Source organism: Symphodus melops, assembly GCF_947650265.1.
Source record: "Symphodus melops genome assembly, chromosome: 13".
In the NCBI taxonomy this organism is placed as follows: Eukaryota; Metazoa; Chordata; class Actinopteri; order Labriformes; family Labridae; genus Symphodus; species Symphodus melops.
The window spans coordinates 22,996,076-23,023,465 of NC_136703.1; the positions used below are offsets into that span (position 1 = coordinate 22,996,076).

General features: G+C 44.5%; 1 protein-coding gene across 2 annotated transcripts; it reads left to right on the forward strand.

Annotated features, from left to right (window-relative positions):
• The first annotated feature begins 5,185 nt into the window (after positions 1-5,185).
• cd34 (CD34 molecule) lies at positions 5,186-27,390 on the forward strand. 2 transcript variants are annotated; one of them, XM_079360415.1, is made up of 11 exons: positions 5,186-5,319; positions 5,395-5,502; positions 8,801-8,911; positions 9,865-9,978; positions 21,008-21,100; positions 21,410-21,675; positions 21,860-21,934; positions 24,422-24,533; positions 24,657-24,709; positions 24,852-24,998; positions 26,453-27,390. In XM_079360415.1, the coding sequence occupies exons 4-11, from the start codon at positions 9,897-9,899 to the stop codon at positions 26,645-26,647; spliced, it is 1,023 nt and encodes a 340-aa protein (XP_079216541.1). In that variant the 5' UTR covers positions 5,186-5,319; positions 5,395-5,502; positions 8,801-8,911; positions 9,865-9,896; the 3' UTR covers positions 26,648-27,390. The 2 variants fall into 2 exon arrangements, with proteins under 2 accessions (XP_079216541.1, XP_079216542.1); XM_079360416.1 differs by lacking the exons at positions 5,186-5,319; positions 5,395-5,502; positions 8,801-8,911 and having other exon boundaries at positions 9,030-9,978.

A 27,390-nucleotide genomic window follows, 5' to 3' on the forward strand; every position in this document is an offset into this window, starting at 1 on the left:
CAGACTCAGGGTGCAGGTGAGAAACGCCTGCCAAATTTCCCTAGCCGGAGCACTCGTTTGCATATGCAGATGTTAATTACCACTGGAGCTTGTATGGGCCAATCAGCAGGCTGCTGGAACAGATTGCGCGTCCCGCTCTCCCCCTCCCACAGGTCGCCGTTTCCTCCGTTACTCCCCTGGCTGATAATAAAGATAATCACCTCCGATTTCCTTCATGGCTCATTTTCTCCTTCTCGCTCTTGAAAGGCCAGAGCGCCGCTGTCTGATTCTCCACGCTGTGCTCTTATCAGCACGCCAGGGCCGAGGACGGAGGCGCGGGGCTGAGGCGACGTACCACCTGCCACACGCTCACCAGAGGGGACAGATTGGTTCGGTCAGGGGCCGAGATACCGAGGGGTAATGAGTGCCAGATTATCCACCCGGTGTGCTGTAATTGTGGATGGAATGAAGAGTAAGGTCAGATCAGATGAGATCCTGTGATGGTTGTGATCTTACATGCTGACAGCAGTGTGTCGGCCTCGTCTGCTCCAATGAAAGCAGGTTTTCAAAAGCTGTGACACGAAGTGGTGGTCAACGACGTCGATGGATCATGGCAGTCAAAAATGGTTTAATTCATGCTCTTTAGAGAGGGGCAAATATCTTAAAGGTGGTCGATACAGATGAAACCAACATCCACATGAGAATTCTTATTCCATAGAATAATATCCTGAGCTACGTGGTCACTATGTCATTTGTGGAATGGGACACAATCTCAATTTTATCGATCAATAGAAAGAAAATAACCTGAGCTTAAAAAAAAAAAGTGTTCACACAGTTAGCATCATGAGCTGAGCAAATCTTGATGATCTGCTAGTTAGAGTGTGGCTCTGCACTGTGTGGGTTCAGGGTTAGGGGAGCCATCAGTTTAGCATTGAATTTATCACTTTCAGGAAAAGTATCAGCATCGTAGAATGCTAACTGCTAACCGCTAACTGCGATATTGATAGCGAAGCGTGTTGTAACTTGTTCCTGATCAGGATTATAAGGGGGGAAGGTCTGTGACACTGGCTGTAAAGAGCTCCACTGTTCTTTTTAAAACAATCACTCTCACAAAGGATGCCTGATGAGACATATTCGTCTTGACGCTGATTTCATGGCCCTTGTTACAAAGCAACACATTTAAATCATTGACACTACTCTGGCCTGTTGCACACCGTGTATCCAGTCGCTTCCCTTTCAGAGCGAGCCATCTGTTACGGGCCTGTACTATAGATCCAATTCCCACTTACTCTCTCCCTCTCTCTCTCTGTCTGTATCCGTCCTCGTGCTCCCCTGAATCCATTGTCCAGATAGAAACGTGCCTTGGTTAGCAAAGGCTTGCTTTCGGCACTCTTCTTTGAGAATTATTTAAGGCTTAGGAGTTTCTGTGAAATGAATATTTGATGTGGAGGACCTGAGCGTCTCCAGACGGGCCCAGAGCAACACTTCAGAGAACGTCTGTGTTGGAGGTGTGTAGCTCCCTGCCTCCAAACACACACACGCACGCACACACACAAAACACCTCATCCCTTCATCATACCCCAGAAGAAATGCGTTCAGCGTTTTCTGGAAGCGAGAATGAAAAGGTGTGCATGGTAACGTCTGGATGACGATCTGATCTTGGTTGCTTCTCGACTGAATCTGTTCTTTTCTTTGCCCTCTTCCTTTACACATTTGGCTTCGTTTCCTTCAAGGTCTCTCCAAAAATATTATGATTCTCTTTTTATTTTTTTTGGCGTGCGTTACTAATGTTCTCATATTTTCCCTTTGGCTCTAATCGTCAACCTCAATTTACGACATGTTGACAGTTTCAGCTGCACAGTATTAGTCAATTCCATATGTTTCCTGTGGGAAGAATTAGGGAGGCGCAACACAATAGCTTCAGTTCTTTCTGCCGCCACAAGAGTGCAGCGTTGAGTCATTCAGAAATCCCTCTCGTGCCTGAGAGAAGAGATGATGGCTTTTAAAGGCTGGTCCTGTAGTGCCATCTCATGGTTAGTTGTGTGGAGTGGTAGTATCTTTTTTTTTTTTCTTTTTTTTTTTTTTCCCCCCCAATGCAGAAGACAAGCCTTCACTGAGTTATAAAAAAAGATTTTACAACCCCATTTCCTTAAAAGTTGAGCTTGTGTATAAAATGTTAATAAAAAACGCATTATTTAATTGCAGACAGCACAACAACGTCATGTCTAATGTTCAAACTGAGAAATGTCATTGTTTGGAACATGTGATGGCCACATTTGATGAAGAGGGTCATGTATACTACTCTGATGTTTCACTTTTTCTCTTAACAAACTCTAAAGAGGAGCTGAGGAGGAAAAACTGATCCAACCGGGTAACAAGGTGAAAAAACTGATATTACAAATGAATTAAAGTTTTCCTTATTTTGGACAGGAGTTTTATACTTCTAATAATCACATTAATGATGTGTAAAAAAAACAACCTCTTGACCGGTCTTGATTTAAAATCTGGAGACAAGACTTTCAGAAAGTGGTCTGGAGTCTGAAGACCAGTTTGAACACTAACATGAACCATCAGTCGCCTCTGAGCTGTGTGATTCCTCAGTGTCAGCATCAAGCATCGTGCCTTTGTGCCATTTTCAATCAAACAAGGACTTTCAAATCATAAAACTGAACTCTCTGTGGAGCTTTAACGCTCCCGACAGATCGGATCCATAACCTCAAACGTTGTTCCCCTTCATCACAATGACTAGATGTTCCAATGCGTGACCTCCGTCATACTCCACCATCTGACTCGTGTGTGAAAGTGCTGCAGAGATGAATCAGACAGATCCGTAATGAGAGCCGTCTGTGGGCAGCCTGCACTCTGATGAATTAATACCACAGACCTTATCTGGCCATGTGCCGCCAGACCACACACACTTTATTGAGTACTTACTGGATACCAACATTTTACTCCACCGAACAACAGCAGCCTGTCTGTGCTCTTACTTTGTTGTGCTGTCTTTGAATTCTACGACTTCAGATGTTCATTTCACAGTCTGTCGCTGTTTTTACTGTCAAATGAACGTCCTGTTCTGTATCCATTGAAGAATAATTAAAATGTCTTTCGTTGTCTTTTTCTGCTGCCGTGGCAACAAGAATAATCTGAAAAGTTGGTCGTAAGTTTTCACTGGCAAAATCTGAAAGGACGACAGAATGTGAAGCGGTGAAAAATTCATTCTGATGAGTGAGTTTTTTTGAAGAGCTTAACTCTTTAGTTTCACTGGGTGGAAGTGAAGTCCTCTGCATCAATCTGCATAAAGACACCCATGATAGATACACTCGAGGAAAATCCTGATCAGTGGGTCTTAAAGCTCCTGGGGCTTGGAATAAATCTCTGCGAGATCCAAGGCACTCCTGACCTTCTCAACCCCTCTCAACCTTGAGCATAAATCACTTCAAGATGTCTGCCGAGCCAGCCAATCAGAGCCAATTAGGGCTAGTTAAAGACTTGTAGAGTTTTCAAACTAAAACACAAGGGAAGGGATACGAGGAAGCTGAGGGACGAAGAGCAGACTTGAAAGGAAGTTTGCAGTGAGACAAAGACGGGGGGGGGGGTTTTATGAACATGCTCATTGTAAGCCGGGGCTTTCCAAAAACAAAAAAAAGTTTTGACGTATCATGCATGATAATTTGCTCACAAAGCTGTCGCTCCACATCATCTGCGTGTTGTGTGAGTTGGGCTGGGTCAGCTGGGGCCTTTGGGACTGATTTAATGAACGATAGGAGTGGGCTCCCTCCAGAGGGAAGAACATCTGTATGGCATCAAGGCAGTGGAGAAAAAGCAAGGAGAGTTTAAAAGGTGGGAGGAGAAGGAAAGGGAGGATTTTTTGGCATCGGGATTGTTGTGTTTTTGGAATAATGCAGACCTCTAGATCAAGAAAGCCCAGCAGGTCACGCATATCAAGACGAAATGAAAAAAAAAAAGAGAGAGAGAGATGGAACTTTTCTACAACTGTGCATCAGATCATCCCGTCGCTGAGTCAAACGCTCAACGTATTTTTCCTGCAGGATGAATACGGCTGTGTTTTATGGGAAAAATAGTGTTTACACAGAAACATTCTTTGGGTTTCCAAGAACATGATGTAATAACAAAAGAGTTTGAGGCCTCTGTTGTTTCAACTGTTTGCTTCTGTCTCCTATGGCGGTCTGTTTTCCTCAATAGGACTTGTCAGTGGTGTCTAGATAATAGAACGCTGACGTCATATCCTGACAGCCTGAAAGACTTTGTGGGTTCAGGTTAAGTTCCTTCCTTCTTTAAAAAAAAAAAAACAAACACTGGTGATTTTAGAGTCACCAATTGATCTTAAGAGCATATCTGGAGATGGAAATTAGCTTGTTAGCTAAATCTGCTACAAAGCATCTCTTCTCTTCGTTTCTTTTTGTACACTGGTTGATTCAAATAAACTAAACCTCAATCTTTAAATTGTTGGAGGACGCCGAAGTACCTGAAGAGAACCCACACATGCACAGGGAGAACATGCACACAGGGGAAGGCCCCGTCACTAACCACTGCACCACTGTGCAGCCCTATCATTAAATGTGTCTTTAAATGTGAAGATTAAATACATAAAGTTTATATATGGTCACCTGTGGTTGAAGGCTGGTTAGGCCATTTTCTGCGGATAAATTTGTTTTACCATGTTGGTTGGCATTGTCTTTATGTCCTGACAGTAATTGATCACTCATGTGCTCTGAAAAAGACCCCCCCCCCCCCCCCCCCCAAAAAAAAAAAAAAAAAAATCTGTCTTCTGTTTAAGCTGTAAACATGTAAAAACTTTGCCCAATGTCGGCATTCGCTACACGTTTTCTGAACCAATCAAGCCTCTCTACTCCATGCACGCACGAGCCCACACTCAAAGCATGAGCTGAAATCTGCTGCTGGACCAACGGCGCTAGTGCATGTCAGTGAAGGGCGTGGCTTTAGAGGGAGCACAGAGGGGAGGGGGGTGGCTGAAGATGGAGTACGGAGAGAAAGCAACTTTTCAAAAAGGACCAACCCTGCATTTCAAAACAACACAACAACACAAATGGCGGTGAAAAAATGCTGAAGTCACAAACCAACATCTTCAACACAGTCCATGGTCTTGCAGAGGTCAGCCTGCTGTGCTATTCTATATCATTGCAACACCTTTGTCTTACTGTGTTGCTCTTTCCACCCAGCTCCCCTGGTCAGATGCCGCTGGTGTCCTTTCGCTATGGTGCGGAAACCCCTCGGCTCAGGCCAGTCCAGTTTCACACGGTCGTATTTAACAGTCGTGGAAGGATGGACAACGAGATACCAGGAGTAACAAGGTCAAGGGTGAGTATAAATACATTTCCATGTTTGTGTTGCGGTGAGTTTGGGGTCATCCCGAGGTCTGTCTGCACACTTCAGGACACACGGGGCAGAATGGACGGACGCCTGGCTGTTAGGACAAATCGTGCATGAGGAGAATGGCAGGAAACAGACGAGGAGTTCAGATGTGGGAGTGGCGATGGATGGGTAGGTCAACAGGATGATGAGGGAGGAGAGAAGCCCCGTCAGGCTGTATGGAGACGCATCGGTAGTGTCATGGCGTGGCGAGGGAGGATCTTTCATCCTTTCCTCTGCTCCATGGGCCAAATCATTACCGACGTCTCTCCAAACAGAGTGACCTGACATTCACTCGGCTCATACTCAGTCCAACGCCCGTGAATGAAAGATAAGCAGGAAGGCCTCTCAACTCCCAGCGTCTGTGTTTGTTGATCATAATGAATTGATTTGATTATTGCGGCACAGAGGCCAAGATAACCTCACTGTAACCTTGTTTTAACAGCGTAATAATATCATCATATGCTCAACAGCTTGTTAGAGACAATCAAAAATTCACCGTATTAACATGGAGAGCATTTTCCTCTGATGTCACGGTTAGGGTGGGAAGTTGTGATGTCATGTAATGTCAGAATGTATAACATTTACATTTCAGTCAAACATTCTCCCATTTCAATTTGTTTGAAAATTTTGATTGCATCAATAGAATATAGTTTGTGTTTGGCGTCCAGTCTCTGACCTCATTACACCTCAAAGCTTTGTTGTGTGAGTGATGGGACGATATCCTAAACCCCCACCAGTCAGAGAACTACAGGGGGATTCTGGGATGGGGGTGTGGCTTGTGCAGGTCGTAGGAAGAGACTTTAAACTTTAAATCGAGGTGTTGTCAGGTGATTGTTGGTAATGATGAATGTCAGGTGTGAAATCAGTGCAGAGTTGTTTGCATGAACTGTCTTGCGGGTGTCGACTCCTTAGCTGTCGAATTATTCCAGCTTGCGTACTCTGTAGGCCCTTGATAATAAGATGGACAATGTGCCCCTATCTCCTCCTGTTGTACAAACATGAGGCCAAAGTATCCCACTTGATATGCACTGACATGTTGCACCTTTGGAGTCTGTGCCGTATGGGGTCGGCTTGAAGAGCTTGTGGTGTTGACGTCACACCGCTTCAGCTACTAAATACACGTATAAAACATCAAATGTCCCTCGTGGCAGCACAGTCCACAAACACCGGGTTATGTCAAGAATGTGCTAACTTAAAAGAGGATAAAGAAGGAGGGGTTTATTCTTCATTAAGTAAGCAGGGGGAGTTCTAAATGTTTTGGCATGGGAGCTACGGTGTTGTCCTTTCTTTATACAGTCTGTGGGTAGACCATTCTTGTCTGATAACTGATTGGAAAAACTTCAACTCCAAGCTAACAGTAAACTGAGAATGAACAACTTTAAAATCAATAAAAAAAATGCTATGAAAAAGAATACCTGAGCAAGCTACCACATACAAGTTATACTGCCAAAAAATGCTGCCAGTTAGTTTCACTATCTGTGGCTTAGTGGTAGAGTCGATCGTCTCTCAACCGGAAGGTCGGGGGTTTGATCCCCAGCTCCTGTAGCAACATATCCCATGTGTTCTTGGGCTTAACCCCCGGTTGCTCCTGCTGCTTAAATGAATGGGATTAGCTCATTCTGATGGTCACTTTACACCGCAGCCTCTACCATCAGTGTGTGAATGTGTCAGTGTGAACTGCAGTGTAAGTAGTCCATAGACTAGAAAAGAACTATACAAGCTCAAGTCCACTTACCACGTATTGTTTTTCATTAAACTCCTGACTGTCAGTCATCCTTTGAACAAACAGCAGTACACCATTCTTTAGTTGACGGCACTTGTTCAACCCAACGCACAACGTTAACAAATATATTTAACTATTTTAATGACATTTAAAAAGCTAAAAGAAGAAGAGCTATAACTGGCTAAAGCTGTTAACAGAAGACTCAATTCAATTATTTTTAGCTTTCGCTGCTGTCCCAAAGCTTGGAATTCAGCATGTGATATTGTAACATACCACAGTACAGAGGGAGGATAAACACCCTGGGCACAGAGGCAGATGAGGGAATATAAGGCCGCCACCAGGATTATTATTGGGAACCGTCACTTGGTCTCCTGCAGTATTCTCAGATGGAAGCATTTCAGGAATGTGTGAGCTCCTTATGATACCCAAAGACCATCATATTTTCCTCGTACAGCTTAATGAAAGTCATGCTCCGATGACGGCTCCATCCAGCTGAATCGAAGATTCACAAAACACCAAAAACTCCTGAAAAATAAAAAGCAAAAAAAACCAAACAGGTCCCCGAGGGTCAGATCCTCCTCTACCATGTGCTGGTCCTCGTGATATCTTGGCAGTGCCCCACCTCTCACTGCACAGAGATTCTTTGTGCATTTTCAACACAAATAAGTCAAATGTGAAGTTAAGGAGGGTGACTAAAGGGGGGGATGGGGATGCAAGGAAGGAAGGGGGGAGGAAAGGTAACTTCCCCAGAAATACTCCCCTGTGTCCTGGGTTTCTCATGACGCAGCTCCCTGGGCTCTTCAACACATCATTGAAGCAATGATAATCTATGATAAGTCTGTTTCAGCCTGTGGCTCAGTGTGGTTGAAGTACTTTTTTTTTTTCACCTAAGCTATTGATTTTCTGTTTGTCTTTATTTCTGATGTTGTGTTTTGTCTATAGACTGTAAATATAAATGGACGAAGGTTGATTGAAATCCTCCATCTGTTACTTCAGGGGGCTTTGGAGTCCGAGCGATAGCGCATAGTCGCCATGCTGGTAATGTTTTGTCAGTCTAACTTTCAGTCAGCCTAACAACAGGCTGAGAGCTGGAGCTGAGGCGGCCTTTAAGCTTCTTTAAAAAAACGTCGCGCCCACCATCAGGTTAGCCTTATTGTGAATAACACGTACAGTGTGTGCAGATTGAGACGTCTGCGAGGTTTTTGGCCTCGCTGTGTTTAATACTTTGGTGCTTCTGCAGGCAGCTTCAAACAGACACTCCACTGAATGCAGGATTTTGCACTTCCACATCTTTCAACAGCAGAGTGTGCAGCTTGGTTTGGTCCTGCTGCAGATCTAATCTCATTTGGACTAATAATAGAGAAGTTGAAACAATAACATAAAATGAACTGAATCGGCAGTTAGACTGACACCAGATCTTAAAAAAATAAATTAAGACAGAGAGTTGAAAGCCCACTTAAAGTTGTTCAAAATCTCTTTTTATTATTTTGCAAACAGATGAAAATGAACATTTAAGCAGAAACTTAAAATGGTTGAAGCATCTTAAAATCCGACCTCTGGCTCTTTCACGAATCCCTTAACGAGCTCTAAAAAAGTATGGGCTCTGAAACATACTGTACAGGGTGACCATCTGGAGCTCCACTTCTCAAACACCAGCCCGCTTGTTGGCTTCTTTCTGCCTCATATGGTCGCATTGTTTGACAGGAAAATCTCCAGGCAGTCCTCAAAAGCCCAGCGGTGGGACTGCAGTGCTTCCAGATGTGGCCTGGCTGCCCGGATCCCTCGAACAGCCCATCTCTTGCGTGAACATGAACGGTGAACACCCAGCAGCACACACAGCAGTGCACCACGGCGCTCACTTTCTGCTGATGTGCTGCGATTATAAAATAGCATGTGTTTTGTGTTGATGATGTCAGTGCGAGTGTGGACTGTAAGCTTGCGTTTTGTGTTTTTGTGCTTCAATGAATGAGTCATGATACTGTTAGTAATCTGTCCAGGGACGCACAAAATACCAGGCCAACAGTTGCATGTGGCGCAATTAGCTTTTATAAGCCTCGCAGCTACGTGTGTACACAACATGTAGAAGGTGGGAGTTCAGTCGTTGCATTTCAAGATTAATGAATTAAAACACACCCCATTTCTTGAAATCCCCAACAGCCTGTGTTTGTAGAAAAAAGTCTACTCGAGCATCACCAGAAGAATCAGAATTGGGTTTTTTTTAATGCCAAGTACATTTACATACCAGGACTTTGTCTCAGTGTATTGGTGCAAACAACAGTTAGCATAGGAAAAAAGGCTAAAATGACTTAAATAAAATAAAGTATAAGAGGCAGATGTCAAATAAAAAGAATAATAGACCATTACAAACACAAACTCCCCAAGGTTTTTAACAGGAAACCAAACTGGCGTCCAGATGAAGCTGAACAGGACGTCAGGTTTCACCCGCAAACCGTCTCACTAAGTCATTCTGGTGATTTGCTGCACATGTATGTACTCTCACACACAGGGACCAGGGCGGAGGCAGGGACGGTTGTACTGGGGGAAACGGGTTAACAGGCAGTTAGAAAAAGGGGTGTGGAAATGGCAGAGAGAGAGAGAGAGAGAGAGAGAGAGAGAGCAAGGCTAAAGGAGTGGGGCCATATAAAAAGCTACAGAACACAAGCCAGACTTTATCCTGCTCATCTGTCCCGCTCACTTAGACCTCACAGGAAACCCCGGCTCCCCCGACCCTCAAACACACTTTCTTTTTTTCGCCCTCTCACACACAGTCCTGCCGGCTTGCTGAGTCTGACCAGAGAGGATGGCTAAGCACATGTGGAGAATGAATGGGCTCTTGGGAAGGATGGCTGGAGTCCTTGTGCTCTGCGCTCTGTTGTTTAGCAGTGAGTACTTTTCTCTTATTATTGATGCCAGCATTTGTTTTGGCACCTTTTTGACTTTCCTTATCTTTACTTAAAAAAGTCTTGTATTTACATAAAGTCTCGTGCTAGGTGCTAAAAGTTTCCCGCTCCCAGTACGTACACGTTTCCCTCGGGCAGTATGCTTCCATCAACAGTTGCTTTGATGTGTTCTTCCATGAGGTTTCACACTGAGGCATGCTTAGTGGCATGCTGGCTGCAGACACAAAGGGTCTGCTCAGGGATGGAAAGTTGCAGTTGAGAATAATTATGCTTTACATCCTGCAGTGCATCTGGGTGGGGCTAATATGTAAGAGGCATTAAACCACACATACAACCGGGCCACTAACGAAATACAGGTGATGTCAAGTTAAAAACTGGAGCAGTTTGGTTTTTTTATCTATTACATTGTTATGTGACTTTCTCTCCATTGAGTCTCAAGATATTTCATGAACATGTAAGTGTGAGCTACATGTGCACTACATATAGCTCAAGTGACCACCTAACACATGGATTCAACAGCGAGCGAAATGAGTTCCATCTTCTGTGTTTCCATTCAGACCTGCAAAAGAAGTGTGTGTGTGTGTGTGTGTGTGTGTGTGTGTGTGTGTGTGCGTGTCTGTGTGTGTGTGTGTGTGTGTGTGTGTGTGTGTGTGTGTGCGTGTACCACGTTTTAGTGACGTTCTGCAGACAAAAGCCTGTTACGCACTCTCACTGTGGGGACACGCCTTTAAATGCAAGTCCTTTATACCATAAATCAAGATGTTTTATGCAGAACATTTAAGATTAAATTGTGTGTAGGTGTGTGTGTGTGTGTGTGTGTGTGTGTGTGTGTGTGTGTGTGTGTGTGTGTGTGTGTGTGTTAAAGGCACAACAATGTGTTCAAACTGTAATGGTATAGGGACCCGCCTTCCTTTTGGGAAGGAGCAGTTGAAGGTTCAGTAGTAAGGTCGTTGTGGTTATTGTGAGAGGAGGGCCCGAGGAGAGACGTCAAAGTCAACGTATGGTCCCCTTAAAACATGTAAACGTGAACGTGTGTGTGTGTGTGTGTGTGGACTTACTGGGCAGTCCACTCCAAATCAGTCTGAGGTTTGATGCTAATTGTAGGGTGATGTGCGCTCTGGACGACTTCTACTCCAGCCTAATGTGACGACTTCTGCAGACATGTTGGGATTCTCCCATCTGTGGACGCAGGAGCGATAAATGTTTGGAGTGACCTTGGGAAGAACAGAGGAGTATCCCGGACTGAAGAAAATAACCAAAGCTTGCTTTAGAAAGAAAATGAAAAAAAAAAGAAACAGATCATGAGGTGGCGGAACATGTCGGTAGTTTGCGCAATAAAAAAGGCGAAACCGCATACCGTCTGCATCAGCAGCTTAACAGATGGTAATTAGATCTACATGGAAATCTAATTACACTGGGTGATCCCCGCCAAGAAATTAAAGCTGTGATACAAGCACAACATTTAGTCACAACTACTAGCCATTTTTGTTTGATACTGATGTTGCTAGTAAAACAGAAATAATCCTTTATGGATAAGTTAGGTTTTTTTTAAAGCCATTCCTGATAATGAAGTGAACGAACCCAGGCCCATCCTGCTATTTCTATTTTTTTTTTTACACACATGAACATCAGTTTAATGATCAAAAACATCCATTGTTAGACACGTTCCTGCATTTGTTTGAGGTTCATGATTTCTCCGTTGGGAATATCAAATGGGTGCTGCCTCTACTCTTTCGACCCGTCCTCCTTCTTCACCACATCCAACACAAGTCCTCCGATAACACCGACCTGCTACATGCTCGACACTTGTGTCCAACTGGCACGTCAGTGTGAATTTGAAGAGGCATATTCACATACAGCACCACAAGTCCAAAAATGGCAAACCTCTGGCTTTAATAGGAGTAATGTTCTTTCACTCAGGGTCAAAAAGAAGCATCTCTGTGGGCCTGTTTCTGTTTGTAATTTTTGATATGTGCGTCATCACAAAAGTCACAAGACATAATCTGTGTCCTCTCAGACAATATATGACTATGTATCTGCAGGGGGGTATATGGGGTCAGAGGTCTTGCCTCAATGACCTCTATATCCAGTCAGATGCCTTTTATTCACATAAAGAAGACTTTGTCATGACAACATCTTCTGATTAATGCGAAAGGCTTTTTACTGCTGCACAGTTTCATTGTGTCTCGCTCTCAGTGAGGAGTCTTTGTGTGTCAGGCAGCTTAATCAATGCCATGTCCGATTAGGTGGCAGTGATGTCATGAGGCGCTTCATCCCAGGCCCGTCTTCCAAATCGTCCCTTTGTAGAGAAGAGTCTGAACACAAAGTCGTCCTCTCGTGAACTGGAGTTTGAAATCGGAGCGAATATTTACTGAGTCAGATATTTAACAAGGTTGCTTCAACAAAAGAGAAAACATCATCAACCACTGGGCTAACTTGTGATTTTTTTTGTTATTTAAATTTGACCTGAAGCTGAACACTGAGGAATTCCTCTCAACAGTCCACTCTCCTATCAACAATACAGAGCTTTAACAACCTGTATTCACAAAACACATGAAGTCACATTTATGAAAACCTTTAAGAAGAAAATCAGATTTTTTGTTCCATGTATGTAAATTAGTTTTTATCAACTTTTAAAACTGTAGTTAAAGCTCCTGTTGTAAAAGTTAGATCTGTGTCGATTTCGGCATCGCCTCTTGCTTCTCTTAACCTTTAAGTAAAAGGCTAAGATAACGGCTCCTGCTGTAATTCATTAGGCTCATGCATCCTTTAGTGCATGTCTTCGCTCTCGAAAATGTAAAAGTGTTTCTGCAGCATGCAGCTGAACGCCTCGTCTGACACCTACCGCCGTGCAGCCACGGCGTCGGACACTAAAATCAACTGTATAGGTCGAACCAGTCGACTTGATGATGGTCTCTTTTTGCTTTTCCAGATCAAACAGAGTCATCAGTATTAATCACAGTCTGCTCCATAACCAGTTAAAAACTCCTCACAGTAGCTTTAATGTTCATTTCTTGTATTGATTGACACTCGGTAAAACTACATGTGGACTGTACCTGCATTTTCAGTTTTCCGTTATCAAGGATTATTGCATTAAGGAACCTAAAATACGCCAATAAAAGATCATTTCGTTCAAGTTGTGCGGATCCAGAACTTAGCTAATAATGTGCATTTTGAGTTTACATAGGGGGGAAAAGGGTTGGATGCAGATAAGACAGAATGTGATCCTTTGCTGCTCTTGATTAGTGGATGTGTTTCTCCGAACAAACATCCTGCTCATGTACAAGCAGCTCAAAGACGCTGACTCTTTTTGCACACACATTTAGTTTATGCTCCCACTTCCCAATGGCTTTCATTCAGGAGTTATGCAGGCGTGCAAATATGTAGCGCTGCAATGGGCATGGCCTGCGATGTTAGATGATGTCATCCACCGCCTTTTTGAGTATGTTATAAACGCTCTCTCTCTCTCTCTCTCTCTCTCTCTCTCTCTCTCTCTCTCTCTAAAGATTTCATGGGGAAAACCCAAGCTTTAACTCTGCTCTGAAGAAAGAGCCTTAAACATCTCATCCCTCTCAACTCATCTTCTCATCCACACTGACTGTGTCTTTTAGGGAGCCGGGGCCTCGGGCACTGTGGAATGAGCTGTGACAACTGCTGTTAGAATTCAACCACAACAAAACAACCACAAGCTCGTGTTTGGGAGATTCCATATTTGGTCTCCGTGTGTCCCCTTTTTGCACACAAGCAAAGCAGTTAATTCTTTGTAGAAAAATCCTCCGTGCAGCCCACAACTAAAGTGACCTCAACTGACATCACGCAAGTCACGATATTAACTGAAATGATTGAATACAAACGGATAAAAGAGACATGAGACCTCTCAGACGAATGCATTCTGTTCGAGATTAGAAGCCAAAATATGTCCCAGCGTGCCAATTCAAACAGTGGCATGATATTGCCACTCTTTTTCTCATGGCCTGCAGCTATTGAAGCAGCATTCCTCTGGTCCCAAGCTGTGATGTTGAAGTCTGATTCACGTCATCCTCTGGAGGGGCGTGGGTCTCTCTTTACGTAATGCTCTGGCCAGATAGCGTCCTGATGTCAGTGCAGGGTGTGTGTGTGTGTGTGTGTGTGTGTCCACCCGGGTCTTAAGTTCTGGCTGAGGAGCCACGTGAGCTCGCAGAGTAATTAAATCTGGAGCCTGTGTTCTGTCAAACGGCCAGTGTGCTCCAGCCATGTGTGCGCGTGAGCGCGCCAGGTCGGGCTGCAGCTGAAATCGTTAAAAGTATTCCTCCAAACTCGGCCCTGACATCGGTCCCTTTTTTTTTTTTTTTTTTTTTAACGCTCTTATCAGAATCACACCGAGGGAAGGGAGATTTCTTGGTTCTCTCTGACGTGAGACAACTTTTCTCCCAAAGAAAACATATTAACCGTAAGAAAATAAAGCCACTGTCGCCGCTGACAAAAAGATCATCCAGGAAAAGGATTTGACTCGGGAGTAATAGATTGTTCTAGCAACAATATTTACCAAGTGGAACAGGTTTAATGAGAAGCAGACGCAGCGCTCGCGTTCAAATCTTCCTTTTCCAATTACTGCTGTTTTGGTGAGCTTATTGTTCTTCGTTCCCCTGGCACCCTGCTGCGCTTTTACAGCTGTTGCTTTTTACCAACATAAAGGTTTGAAAAAAAAAAAAAACCTTCTCTGGTTTCCCCCCTAAATTTTCAGCCCAGAAAATTTGGCGGCAAAAGCAGCAGTGAGGCGGATAAACTCCAGATATGGCCGCTCAGATTGAACTCCCCCCCTTGTGTTCTGCTAATGAGAAGCCCGGAGATTATTGTTGCAGATTCCAAAGCAAGAACTTGGAAAGCCCTCTCTGCTCATTGTGTCATCTGTGCTTTTTTTTTTTTTTTTTCACGCTGGCTCAAAAATGAAAACAGCTCAGTGATCCTTTGCACGCTGATTGATCCAAGGTTACGGTGATGTAAGGCCCAAACACCAGCACAAAACCAACGGCTGTGCTGGTTAGCCATGCAGGACTTTCTTTGTGGACGGGCATACTGTTTACCTTGGGGGATAAAAACACTTAATGGGCTTTTGGACTGCCAGGGTAATTGCTCCTGGTAATTAAAGTTCAGTAAAAGGCCTGTCGTGGAAGCTATATTTTCAATGTCCTAATTGAAAACATAAGACTGTGCCTGTTTGCTCTTTTTAAAGCGCCAACGTTTGGACACCTTTCTCATTTGTACTGTAAATATATGCAAACATCAGCATTGTTTTTTTTCCCCCTTTTGCTAAGCTGTCTCTGGAAGGCTATCAAGTGGTTGTTTCTCAGTCTTCCTCCTTCACTTTGGCTCGGTAGCTTCAATCATATGAGAGCCAGATTTTTTTTTTTTTTTAGGGCTATAGGTTTTGATATCTTTTTACAACCTCTCCCCGCACAGCTTCATGTTGAAACAGCAGCTGGAATCGGTCCATGACCATCTGCTGCTGCAGCCCAGTGCTGGATCTTCTGACACCGAGAGAGGAGGAGGAGGAGGAGAGCAGCGAACTCACAGGGCTTCTAAAAGCTGCTGCTTCCAAATTCTCCACCAGCGAACTGGATGGGATGTTTTGGAAACATGGGTTTTAAGTTTCACGGCCTTGCTGAAACCATTTTAATGAGTGAATTAGAGGGGGAGTAAAAACAATGGTAGGTAGCTGCTATCACTCATGTCACCGTCTTTCTTAGTCTTTTGTTTTACCAACAATGTATCAGGCCAAAAGCAAAGTTGAGGTAACAAATTGAGTAAAGTAATCACTTGGAGTCACTATAAGGCAGCGGCCTCTGCGCTGCACGCTCATGATAACAGCTCGGATGTAATGCTACCCCAGCAGCGTGTGTCTGTGTGTTATCTGCAGCCACCAGAGGTTAACCACATGCCATGTGCAGTGATAGCCACATCCTGTGCGAGGACACACATTGATAACATTCCTCAAACCTGTTGTTAATTCCTTAAAAAAAAGTTTTTTAAATCTAAACTCTCTGGTGTTTTTTGTAAAAACAGCAGGGGTGTGGCCGGGGCGGAAAAAGTCGACTTTAGCCAACCGACTGCGCAGGAACAAAAATAATTCTGGTACCTGAGGACGGGATTTTCAGGCTTTTTTTTTTTTTTTTTTTTTGACTGTCACTGAAAAGGCTTGGACTAGAAAGGTGGACTTCAATGTTTCAGTAATTACAGAGAGCTTTGTCCAAGCTGATTTAAAAAGAGTTGTCCATCCATCCATTCATCCTTTATTTTTAACACTTTTCCCGTTTCGGGGTCCCGGATGGATGAAGCCAATCCTGGCTTTCATTGGGCGAGAGGCAGGGTACAGTCAACCACAGGGCTAACATGTAGCTTTGGTTATTCAACAGAAGGTAAATATTGACAACAATTCTTCTTTGTTAATTGCAGCCTCTTTACAGCGGAGAGGAAATTTCAGGTGTTTTTTTTTTTTTAACACAATGAAGAAAACTCTTCATGACTTCCTAAAGGAAAGCAAGACCATCAGTATAAACAGAGTCCTTTTAATGCCTGAAACTGTTGCCTATTGAAGTAAACCAGAAGGGACAAAATCAGGGAAAGATGTAAAAGTTACTACTATGACAACAGGGGGCGACAAAAATGACACAAACCAAAAGTGTCTCACAGGAGCTTTAACATGAGCATTTCCTTCTCTGTTATTCTAAACTGAATTCTTCTGGCTTTGTTAGGATCTTTTTTTTTTTGATGAATTGAACAGGCTTTAGAATTTATTTAAAAAAAAAACAGGATGGGTAATTCATGAGCTAAATACTCAGTTGCAGTCCAAACTTCATTAGTCTCTGCCTTACTAAGTCCTCCCTCTCTGCAGCGCTGCTTTATCGCCCCGTTCTTTTCACCGTCTTTGGAACTAAAGGAACCTCTGCACTGGTGTATCTCCTAGTGGGAAATAAAACAGGATACTTCAGGGTTTCTTTGTGCACATCTGGAAGCAGACGGATGGAGAAAGACCAAGGGGAGGGTGTGGCTCATTAGTGCATGACAGCCAAGGTGTCGTCTCTGTGGTCAGGGCGGAGGCCGAATGCAAATCCCAAGAGTTCCAGCTGACGTCTTTCCCCCCTTACGCATGATGTCAGAAGCTTCACAGCTCTCTGACAGTACGGCGCATATGTAAGGATGGGCGGAGCTCCCGAGGGAGACTTACTGCAGCTGCTGTCCCCTGCTTGTACTCTGACTGCCTCTTTGCTTCTCTGTTCCCCACCCTAAATCAGAGTGCGGTAAGAGGAGATGCAATGTGGGAATGAACATTCACAAGTATGCTGCTCCTTTATCTGAAGCTCACACACACATAGACACGCTCTGTTTCTCTATGGATGCGTGCAGCCTAAACAGCATTGTGTGCAATGATTACTCCAGCTCACTGATGTGAAACTACATCACCTTAGGGCCCAGTCTTAAAAAAGACAGAAAGACAGAAAGACAATGTAGGTTTTATTTCTTATTAGCTTCTGTTGGTTTGGATAACTGTGTTTAACAGATCTACGCAGGAACAAGGCAACATCCTTAAAAACTGTTCCAACGAAAACACGATCAGTCCGACAATCCGACCACTTCATTGTCGGAGAAGCCAGTGCAAATATTCACTAGTTCTTTTTTTTTTTTTTTCCTCAACTGAGAAAGCAGAGAAGCTACGAGCGTTTGAATCCGTGTCCCGCAGAGCCGCACCTCAACCTGACCTCCAAACTGAACATATGAAGATCAACGACCAACCAAAGATGAACCCATGAGCAAAACTAAAAGTGTGTTGACAAGTGTCTCTTTTGGTGATCTGTGAACACACGAGTCTCTCCTTCAGTTATTCTCCTATCCTTTTTTTTTTTTTTTTTTTTTTTTTTACAGTACTTGAAAATGCTTCATCAGCTAAGTATAGGCTTATCAGACTTCTTTCATTGAAAATCAAAACGATATCGGTGTCTCTTTTGAAACCACAGCAACAAAAACAGAGTCAACCAGCTGCTCAACTCCCGCACAATCTCTGAATCCTCCGAATACATCGGCAGTGTTTACAGTAGTGAAACGTTGTTTGTGCGTTGTTTGTGCGTTGTTTGTGCGATTCAGACAGTGTTCTCTTTGGCTGTTGACTTTTAAAGTAAGACTGTAAAGGTGAGGGAGGTCAAGCGGGTAGTCTTCAGCGCCCGATGTATAGAAGATGTAGCTCACGAGAGCTCGCAGTCCGGGTTCAAATCCAACCTCTGGCTCTTTTCCCACATGTCATTCCCCTGTTTCTCTCTCTCTCTCTCTCTCTCTCTCTCTCTCTCTCTCTGTCTCTGTCTCTCTCTGTCTCTCTCTGTCTCTCTCTCTCTCTCTCTCTGTCTCTCTCTGTCTCTCTCTCTCTCTCTCTCAGCTGTGCAGCTGACACTTAACAGAAGTGATTGCATCAGATTGCAGTATTGAGTATTAAATGTGGCTTATCATCTCAAGACTTACACTTTTTAATAAGGACGCTACGTTCTCATTTTCTTGAGAGATCCTCGGCAGCGCGGCGTTCGCCCGGCCTGTCGATGGGTGTGTCTGCGTGTCTGTGTTAACAACGAGATCTGTCTCCACTTCGGTTCATGGATGACAAAACACCGTCTCTCCCTCCGTCTTATCTTAATCTCCTGAGTCCACTATAGTCTGGGTGGAAATATATATGAACATACTGAACTTGATCCAGAATGAAAGCCGTATTTATTCAAGTTCAGTCGAGGTTGATCCGCCTCAGTCACGACCTCTCTTCATTTATTCCTCTGTATTCATAATGCTGTCGGTTGTGTCGTGCTTTACAATCCTCCGGGGGCTTCTCATTGCTTTACTTGCCTCCATGATGCAGAATATGTTTACAGTGTTCAGGAGCTGCTTACATTCCCTTCATATTTAAAGTGAAGTACATCTGGGTCAGCCTGCAGAGAAGCTACGAAGTCGCTGCGAGGAATTCCAGGAGCATGTCAACAACACGGCGTGCGGTGGTGTAAACCTTCATCAACAGAGCAAAGCAATCGTTAGTGGCCAAATATGTAAGCACTTAAAGCATCCACTAAACAGCATTTGTCATTTAAGGGTGCATTATTGGCTTTTGTCCTGACTTCTTACTGCTCTTAGTTTCTCAGTCCGCATGCAAAGAAACCCCCCCCCCCCCCCCCCCCCCGGTTGCTTTTCTTCAATGTATTGAATTCTCTCTTTAACCCGTGATTTAGTTCCTTTCATCTGGCTCAGCTACAGCACATAACCACACAGCACCTCGAAGACAGGAGCACTCAGACAGGAAGCTCGAAGGAGGACGACCAAAAGGCAGGAAATCCACATGATGTAGTTGAGTGAGCGAGCGGAGACGTGTGCTGTCTTAACCCCTCAAACCCTCCACAGAGGCCCCACTGTTGTGTTTATGGAGTGAGAGTGTTGTGCGTGTTCCTCCTGTGTTTATGTTGAGTCTGGCGGTCCTTAGGCGTCCTGTTGATGCTGGAGAACAACACTGACATTTCTCCCACAGCTTGTCTGAGCTGATGGAGCGTCAGCATCTCACGTGGTGCAAAAAGCTCCTTTTTCATCAACCGGTCAAACCCGACATCTTGGTCTGCGCTCCAAAATAGGACTTCTTATCTCTCGTTTTCAAAGCTCGTGAGCTAACCAGCAGTCGAGCCATTTTTCGTTGGATCTTTAAGACCAGTTCAAATGCAGCAGGAGAGCAACCTGGGAGGATTTTCAGCCAGTTGACGTCACAGTTTAGACCACTCATCCGACATCGGGGGAACAATAAGCTCATGTTGGTGAAGGTTTGAGACAAAGGCCTACTATCACGGTTTCCATTTACAAGCCTCGAACACCTTTTTAGTCGATTTTAGTTTGTTACCGGTCCTAAAAAGAGCTCGAGACTTGTTCCCGTCTGTGCTTGAGTCAGACATGTTAATAGGATTACTCTGACTCCAGCATGGTTCTGCTTAGAAATCTAACTGTTTGCACACATTTGTGTTTTCCCTCCCTGCCAAAGAAAGTGTTTCTGAATAAATGGGATTACATTGCTGTGGTCTTTGTTTGCTTCTGATTTAAATTGGAAACCATTTCTCTGATTTTTTTTTTGATTTTTTTTTATTACATTAGTGGCGTGATTCCCATTAGGCCGTACAAACCCGTGGCTTGATTTTGGTCGTAGCCGTGCGATCGTGGTGATGGATGTAATCTGCAGTACTGAGAGGAGTCGAACAAATGGGGCTTGATAGCTCAGCGTATAAAAGAGCAGTATAATAACATTATCTCATAAGCTCGATCATAAGATGTTTGTCTGTCATAATATCAGTCAGTCATCAACGTGAAAGAAAGGGAAGCGATCCATCCATCACCTCAGTAAAAGCTCACATCAACTCTGAAAATGTTTTCCTACTTTTCTTCACCTTCTTTGCCCCAAAGGTTTTTAGCACCACCCAACCTAATCCCCAGATTATTACAGAAACCTGATCAGTCCCCGAGGAGGGAGGTAATAACCTTTTGACTGTGTGCATAGGCTGCATCACTATGTGGCTGCTATTAGGGAGAGCACCTGAGACCACATAGGAAATAGGTTGGGCATCTTTAGGTTGGGCACACGGTTTGGTTACCCAGGCCAAGTCTTTCAAATGACCCTTTAGCCCTGACCTCATTGACACAAACATTCATGTTATCCTAAGATACCCGACTTCTTTCCTGCTCCCCACCCTTCAGTCTGTGTCTCCCCAGTTGACCCCCCCCCCCCCCCCCCACCACAGCTGGGTAACTGCAGCCGAAGCAACTTTATACTAGAGAGACTAACAGCGTTCAAATCCGGATGGGAGATGTGATTGGGGAAGTTATTGCAGGATTACGCTCCGATGAAGAAGAAGAAGAAGAAGAAGAGGAGTTTCATGTTAATAACAGCATGTGACGTACAGGTCCGGGTTTGAACTCGTGCCAGCATCAGATGAAGACGTTTCACTCCTCCATCTTTCTCTCCTACTTGCAGATGAGGTGATGTGTCAAGATGATGATGCTGCTGCTGATGCTGGAGCAGCTGACCCCACGGACGCCGCTGCAGCTGATCCACCTGCAGACTCTGGTAAGAAAAGCTCCATAAATACTCATGTTACAAACAACCAATAGAACAAAGATGGATGGATGGATAGAGGATTGATAGATAGATAGATAGATAGATAGATAGATAGATAGATAGATAGATAGATAGATAGATAGATGGATAGATGGATAGATGGATAGATGGATGGATAACGATAAAAGGTGAGGTAAAAAAAAAGAGTTGTTAAAAGATGTGTAATTATGTTTAATAAATAATCCGAACCTGACAGACACCAAACCTGAACAGTGTGCGTCTGTGTCTCATAGCATTGCCTCTGTGTTCTGTTCTCAGTGACAGATGCTCCAGCAGCCACTGCCCCTCAGGATGCCTCAGCTGCCCCTGATGCAGCTGCTGCCCCGACTGATGCTGCCGCTGCTGCCGCTGCCGCTGCTACAAACTCTGCTGCTCCTGGAGACACTGCGTTTCCAGCAACCATCATAAGCGTCGTACTGGATCCGAGCGGGGGCACCTCGGGGACCAATGCTCCTGCCACCGTAGACGACAAAGACTCGGCTGCTGTGGCTCCAGAAGTCACCAGCGTTGTTAAAGCTGTGGTGGTGGGTATCTTTATGTTCACGCGTTCTGACTTCTCAACATCCGGAGGCCGTCAGAACAAAATAACAAGACTTAGCATGTGGTTCTTCAGGCTGAAGAAGAACCACATTGACTAACTCCTTTAGTCTTGGTGGCCCGTGTGATCACCATGGATGTCTGATGTTGTGACTCTCTCTGCGTCCACAGCCCGGTGTGGAGTGTGTTGGAAAAGACGACATCACAGAAAATGCTATCAAGGTTACCGTGGTCACAACTGACTGTGTGAGTACAAGTTCACCTTTCAACACTCCCATATCAAGGAGAATATTCTCCGAAGGTAGCACTCCATCTTCAGCCCTGCTTAGTGTCCTGATAACAACGGGCAGCATGCAACCTCCCATGGCTGAGATTTAAACCTGCAACTTTAAGAGAAAAGAGAAACAAGAGCTGAGCCTGGAGTGGCTTGTTTCCTTCACCAACACGTTTCTATGGCTCCATGTGTGAGCTCACGTTTCTGTAGTTCATATAGATGAAAGAGCAGAACTACAAAAATAAAGAAAGCTTTGCTCTGCAAAACAATTCACTCTCTCTCTCTCTCTCTCTCTCTCTCTCTCTCTCTCTCTCTCTCTCTCTCTCTTATCCTCAATAAAGTCATAAATAGTCCAAAAATAAATATTTTAAAGAGGAAACAAATAAAATACAGAAGTTTCTCTTTGAGCCTTCTATTTTTTTATTCCTATTCCAAAACTTTTTTTTTTGGCTCCTATACATGTATTTTAAAGACAGGACAGTAGATGGAGTCATGAATCAGGAAGAGAGAAAGTGGGGAACGACGTGCATGAAAGGAGTCTCACAGGTCGGATTCAAACCCGGTCTGTCCACTTTGTAACCACTAGGCTACTGGCGCCCACTAAGACATGTTTTTGCAGGTCAAAAAGATTTGTTTGTGGTTCAGTTGAGAGATGTGTCTTACATCCTGCCTTTTGTTTCGCTTTGCTTTTAAAACCGTCCTGTTTGGGTTGGGCCTAGTGGTTAGTGCGAACGCCTCATGTACAGAGGCTAAAGTCCTCAAGAGCGGGCAGCCCGAGGTTTGAATCCGACTTGTGGCTCCTTTCCCGCATTTTGTGAGGCACTCTCTCTCTCCAAGGTTTCTGACTCTATCTCTAAAAATCCAGGGATATAAAGTAAAGAATAATACAGGAGGGGGGGGGGGGGTAAGTGACACTCCTTCACCATGGGTCCTGAGAACGTCGCCTTCACTCCACTGAATGGAAAAGGATGAGTGGAAATATGGACTTGATAAAGGCGGATCTTTTCTCAGACATTCCGCAGACGTTGTAAATCTTGTGCGTTTCTGGCGGGAGACAAATGAAGAGGAGGGCTGATGTTTCCTCTCACCCCAGGGTCCTTAAGACAAAAGGAGGAGTACTGAGGGTGTGGCTCTTTTGTCTGGCTTTTTTTATTTCACAGAGAACAACCAGGGAGAGCATTTTCAGGTTTGTTATTTTGCATCAAAATACTCAAACTTTTAGAAAACCTCATTTTTCAACCTTATAAATCCTGTCTGTGTGCACAGTACAGCCTCTCAGGCCGGATCTTTAATGGTGCTGCATGTCAGTCCAGGTGCACAGAGAGGAAGCATACCTTAGTGAGCCTCCATATGGGTCATTACTGTATCATCCACAGAGCCAACACCATCTGTGGAAGTCATCTGTCCAGCTGAACCTGAAACTATACATGAACGAACAGTGCCAGAAGCCTCTGCCAGCGGACGATACTTCAAACATACATGTAAAAGAGAAAAGGTTCAGGATAAGAATGAGAGAAGAAGAAGAAGATTATTGTCAACAGGAAAGAGCGAGCGAATGGCGTTTAAAGTCACATATCACTGGAACACGTTTAATAAAGCAAAGATGCTCTGAAGTCGTGGAAAATAAGAGGAAATTTGCTTCATATCTCTGTAAATCCCCAAGTCACCGACGGTTACGTAAGACGCTCTCGAATGTGGCAAAATAAAAAACACACATTGGTCTCAGTCTGTGCACATTATTCAAATGAGATCTGAGTTTGGACACATGTTTATTCAAACACAGAGCTGCTTTAACTTATCTCAACTCCGAGCAGAAGAAGAACACGAGGCCACGTAAGGTGAAGCGAAGCCCGGTGCGAGACCATGCACGGGATCCTGACATGAACATGTTATGGGTCACTTGTGACACGAACAGATGGAGAAGAGAGGTGGTTCCGGGGGGGGGGGGGGGGGGAGTCCAGCTGTGGGTCCACTCCCTGCTAAATGAGGATTCAGAGCTTTGCTCATAGTGGTCCTCTGGGAACGCCGAGAGCTGTCTGGATCACATTGCACAGAACGAAAACAAAGTTCCCAAAGTCTCGAAGCTTAGGAATTGTGCAATGAGGTGATTTCATAGTTCTGGGCTAAGGTGGGAAAAAAAGAAGGTGTGGTCAGCAAGTTTTTTCCATCCAGCTAGCATTATGTCTCCATTACGCACACAGAGGCCCTCTTGCACGAACGCTCAGTAAGGGGGGGGGGGGGGGGGGGACTCAGGAATATGCACTCGTTTGATAACCCAGAAGAGGTGAAAAAAAAACGCGGTGCAACTCTGTGTGAAGAAAGCCGTACACGTGGAAGTTTTTCAGCCTTATGCGAGCTTTGTGTTTAAAATTAATTTACATGCAAGTACAGATTTTTCATGAAATGTCTGAACGCAAGTAAGAGACTGACTTTGACCAAACCGATTCAATCCTCTACAGGAAGCCACGAAACGCATCATTCAGGATAATCCTGCCGGCTGGTGCAACAAGGAAAACTGTAACCTAAAAATCTCCCAAGAGGGCAACACACTCCAAGTGGCCAGTGATGATGGTGTGTGTTTGTTTCCCATATATGTCACATTGTAAAGTATGAACACGTGCTCTTGTGATAGAAATGCAACTCACACCTGATGAAGTCACTGATATATTTCTAACATGCGTTTTCCCCCTGCAGCTAAGTGGAGTACTTTGGCTGATGCTGTCCAGAGTGCGAGTTTAAAGAATCAGGTAAGGGAGCATTAGCTGCACCTGCTACGTAAACTCAAGTACATCAGGCCTTTCGTTTTCTATCCAACTGAACTGGATGGTAGTGATATCCGTGGCTTCATATTTACACTCCTTATCCTCATGTCTTGAACTTGTTTTGCAGCTGGGAGTGACGAAGGTGGAGACCCCGTCTTCATCCGGTTCCTCCGTCTTCGTGGGGGTCCTGGTCAGCGGTCTGCTTGCAGCCGTAGGGATCACTGTCGGTTACCTGAAATGCCCCCGCAGGGGTGACGCCAAGGGAGTGAGGCTGGTAAGAAGAGTGTGTGGAGCGTACCGCGTGTTGCCTTGTTCCACTCCACAGGTGTTTCTGTTCTGTAGCGTTCAGCAAACAGCCCGTCGTTGTTGCCACTCCAAACATTGCACAATGCTCCGTTTGATATCTTTGTGATTTGTTCACCTCTGCCGTTTCCTTTTTGAAGTCGACCTTACACACTGAGCAATGAGCTGATTCTGTTCATTCATCTGTAATTATTTCACCCTGTTTGTTAATCTCTGCAATCAAATCCCTCATTACAGATTAAGTATCACCATGCATAACCTTTTTTTTTTTTTTTTTTTCTTTACAACATCTGAAATCAAAACAGCACTGTTTCCTTCCCTTGGAGTCGATCGCTGCCAAGGTTTTAATTAGGGAATGTTTCTGGCCTGCTATCACAGGGAATGCGCAGAGAGAGAGAGAGAGAGAGAGAGAGAGCGAGCGAGCGAGTGTGTGTTATCCAAAGAGCCACGCCCTGCTCTCTGCTGCCTTACCCCTCTGCAGAGCTCACCGTTTCATGTAGCAGCCAGGCCGCAGCTGGATCACCTGACAGAGAGCCACGTTAGAGGATGAGTTTGTGTGTTCGGGATTAATCGTGCGAGGCTGCGTGGGCCGTTATTGGACACATTAGTGTACATATGTGTCTTAATGTGCGACGCAGGGCTCTCAGGAATAACTGAACAACACAGACGACAGGCGTACGATGACGTCATTCCGATGAACAGGAAGTGACACACAGCTTCAGTGTTCTGACGCAGTAATAGAAAGCACTGGTTCTTTACTGGTCTAGCCTCACGACCCACGACTGGATCAACTCCTTTCTAAAAATTCCGGATACTTTCCCAACCAATCAGATTGACTTCATGTAAAATTGGTACAGTTTGGACCTGAGACGGTCCAAAACGTTTAAAAAAAAAAAAAAAAAAAAAAAAAAGACTGAAATGGAACAAAAGGAAGAGGTTTAAAAAGCGCTGCGTTGGCGTTCTTACAGTCCAGTGAAAACAGCTCTGAGAGCCATTTTTGAGACCAACACATTTTTAACCTGCAGGGTTTCCTCACTGATTGCGTTCTCTCGGTCCGTCAGTTTGAATCTCGTCATTTTGGGGGGAGTTGTGTTGTTGCCTTGTGATTCATTGTTATGATGTAGAATCTCTTTGTGAGGCATCTTTGGATGAAAAGTGCTTCACAAATATAGTTTGAGTGATTGTTTGAGTTTGACTGAAAAATGCAGAAGATGCAGAGCGATGATTGGTTACCAAAGATGGAGCCACGCCCTGCTATTGGGTAGATGAAGCCAGCTGAAGAGAACAACCAATGACAGCCACAGACAACTTTTATTAATGACGTTTCATTCATCGATGTTATTATTGTGTCTTTGCTGTGACCTTAAGAGTTTCCAAAGGTGCCTTGAAATAAAAAGCATTATTATAGTTTGTCTTTATTTGCAGGCAGAGGAGGCCTATCCAGCAGACCAGGAGAACCAGGGGAACACTCTGGTGTCCGTGGCCCCCCTGAACCCCCCACCAGAGACCCCGGAGAAACCCAGCGTGAACGGAGAGTCTCCTGAGGCAGCCAAGACTGAGCCTTCTTCTCCTCCCACCAACGGCACCCCCTCCACCAAGACAGCGGACACCGAGCTGTGAAACAGTCTCCAAAGAACTACAGGAACTACCCCAACACACACACACACACACACACACACACACACACACACACACACACACACACACCCTCCCTCATCCGTGGGAAACCCCTTTTCTCAATCCACTTCTACCCAAACACAGACTCCAGTGACTCCATCAGTGCTCCTCCTTCAGTTGACATCAGGAAAAGGCGTCTGACGATTACGACGGTGACAGCGATGAATGACGTGGACGCTGACGAAGGCTCGGCCCCTGGGTTGTTGAGGAATGACTGGAGATGGGCAGCTCTGGGTGGGAAAAGAGTTAGCATTAATCAGCACTGGTTCCAATAATGACTGCAGCCATGTCTCTGCACGTCCTCTGGTTTTGAAAGCTCCTGTAATTCATCGACTAGTTAATACAGTACAAGCACATCAAGTAAAACAGTTTCTTGTAAGGTCTATAGACAGACGCAGGAAATGAATGACAGTGCCTTGAAAATCTGTTTACAGACTTCTCAGAGTGAAAACTCCGTCGGGCTCTCAGCTGTGTGATTGAATTGTAGACTGTTTATAAGGGGTGGACGTGCCTTCAACCTGGACTCAAGAACACGACTCGCCCAACACGAGCTCTCGAAACGAGCCGTCCTCCTTTTACACGTGGTGTCACAATAATTAGAACTTTTTTTTTTTTTTTTTTTTTTTAAAGTGGTGACATACACGTGAAAACTATCTCCAGCAGGGAGGACAAGACAAAAAAAACAA

What these genes read in the sequence shown, in the direction of transcription:
- cd34 (XM_079360415.1), top strand. Translation starts at nt 9,897, where the DNA reads ATGGCTAAGCACATGTGGAGAATGAATGGGCTCTTGGGAAGGATGGCT. An exon ending in TGATCCACCTGCAGACTCTG is followed by an intron (nt 21,101 to 21,409) that starts GTAAGAAAAGCT and finishes TTCTGTTCTCAG; the next exon opens with TGACAGATGCTCCAGCAGCC. An exon ending in GTGCGAGTTTAAAGAATCAG is followed by an intron (nt 24,710 to 24,851) that starts GTAAGGGAGCAT and finishes CTTGTTTTGCAG; the next exon opens with CTGGGAGTGACGAAGGTGGA.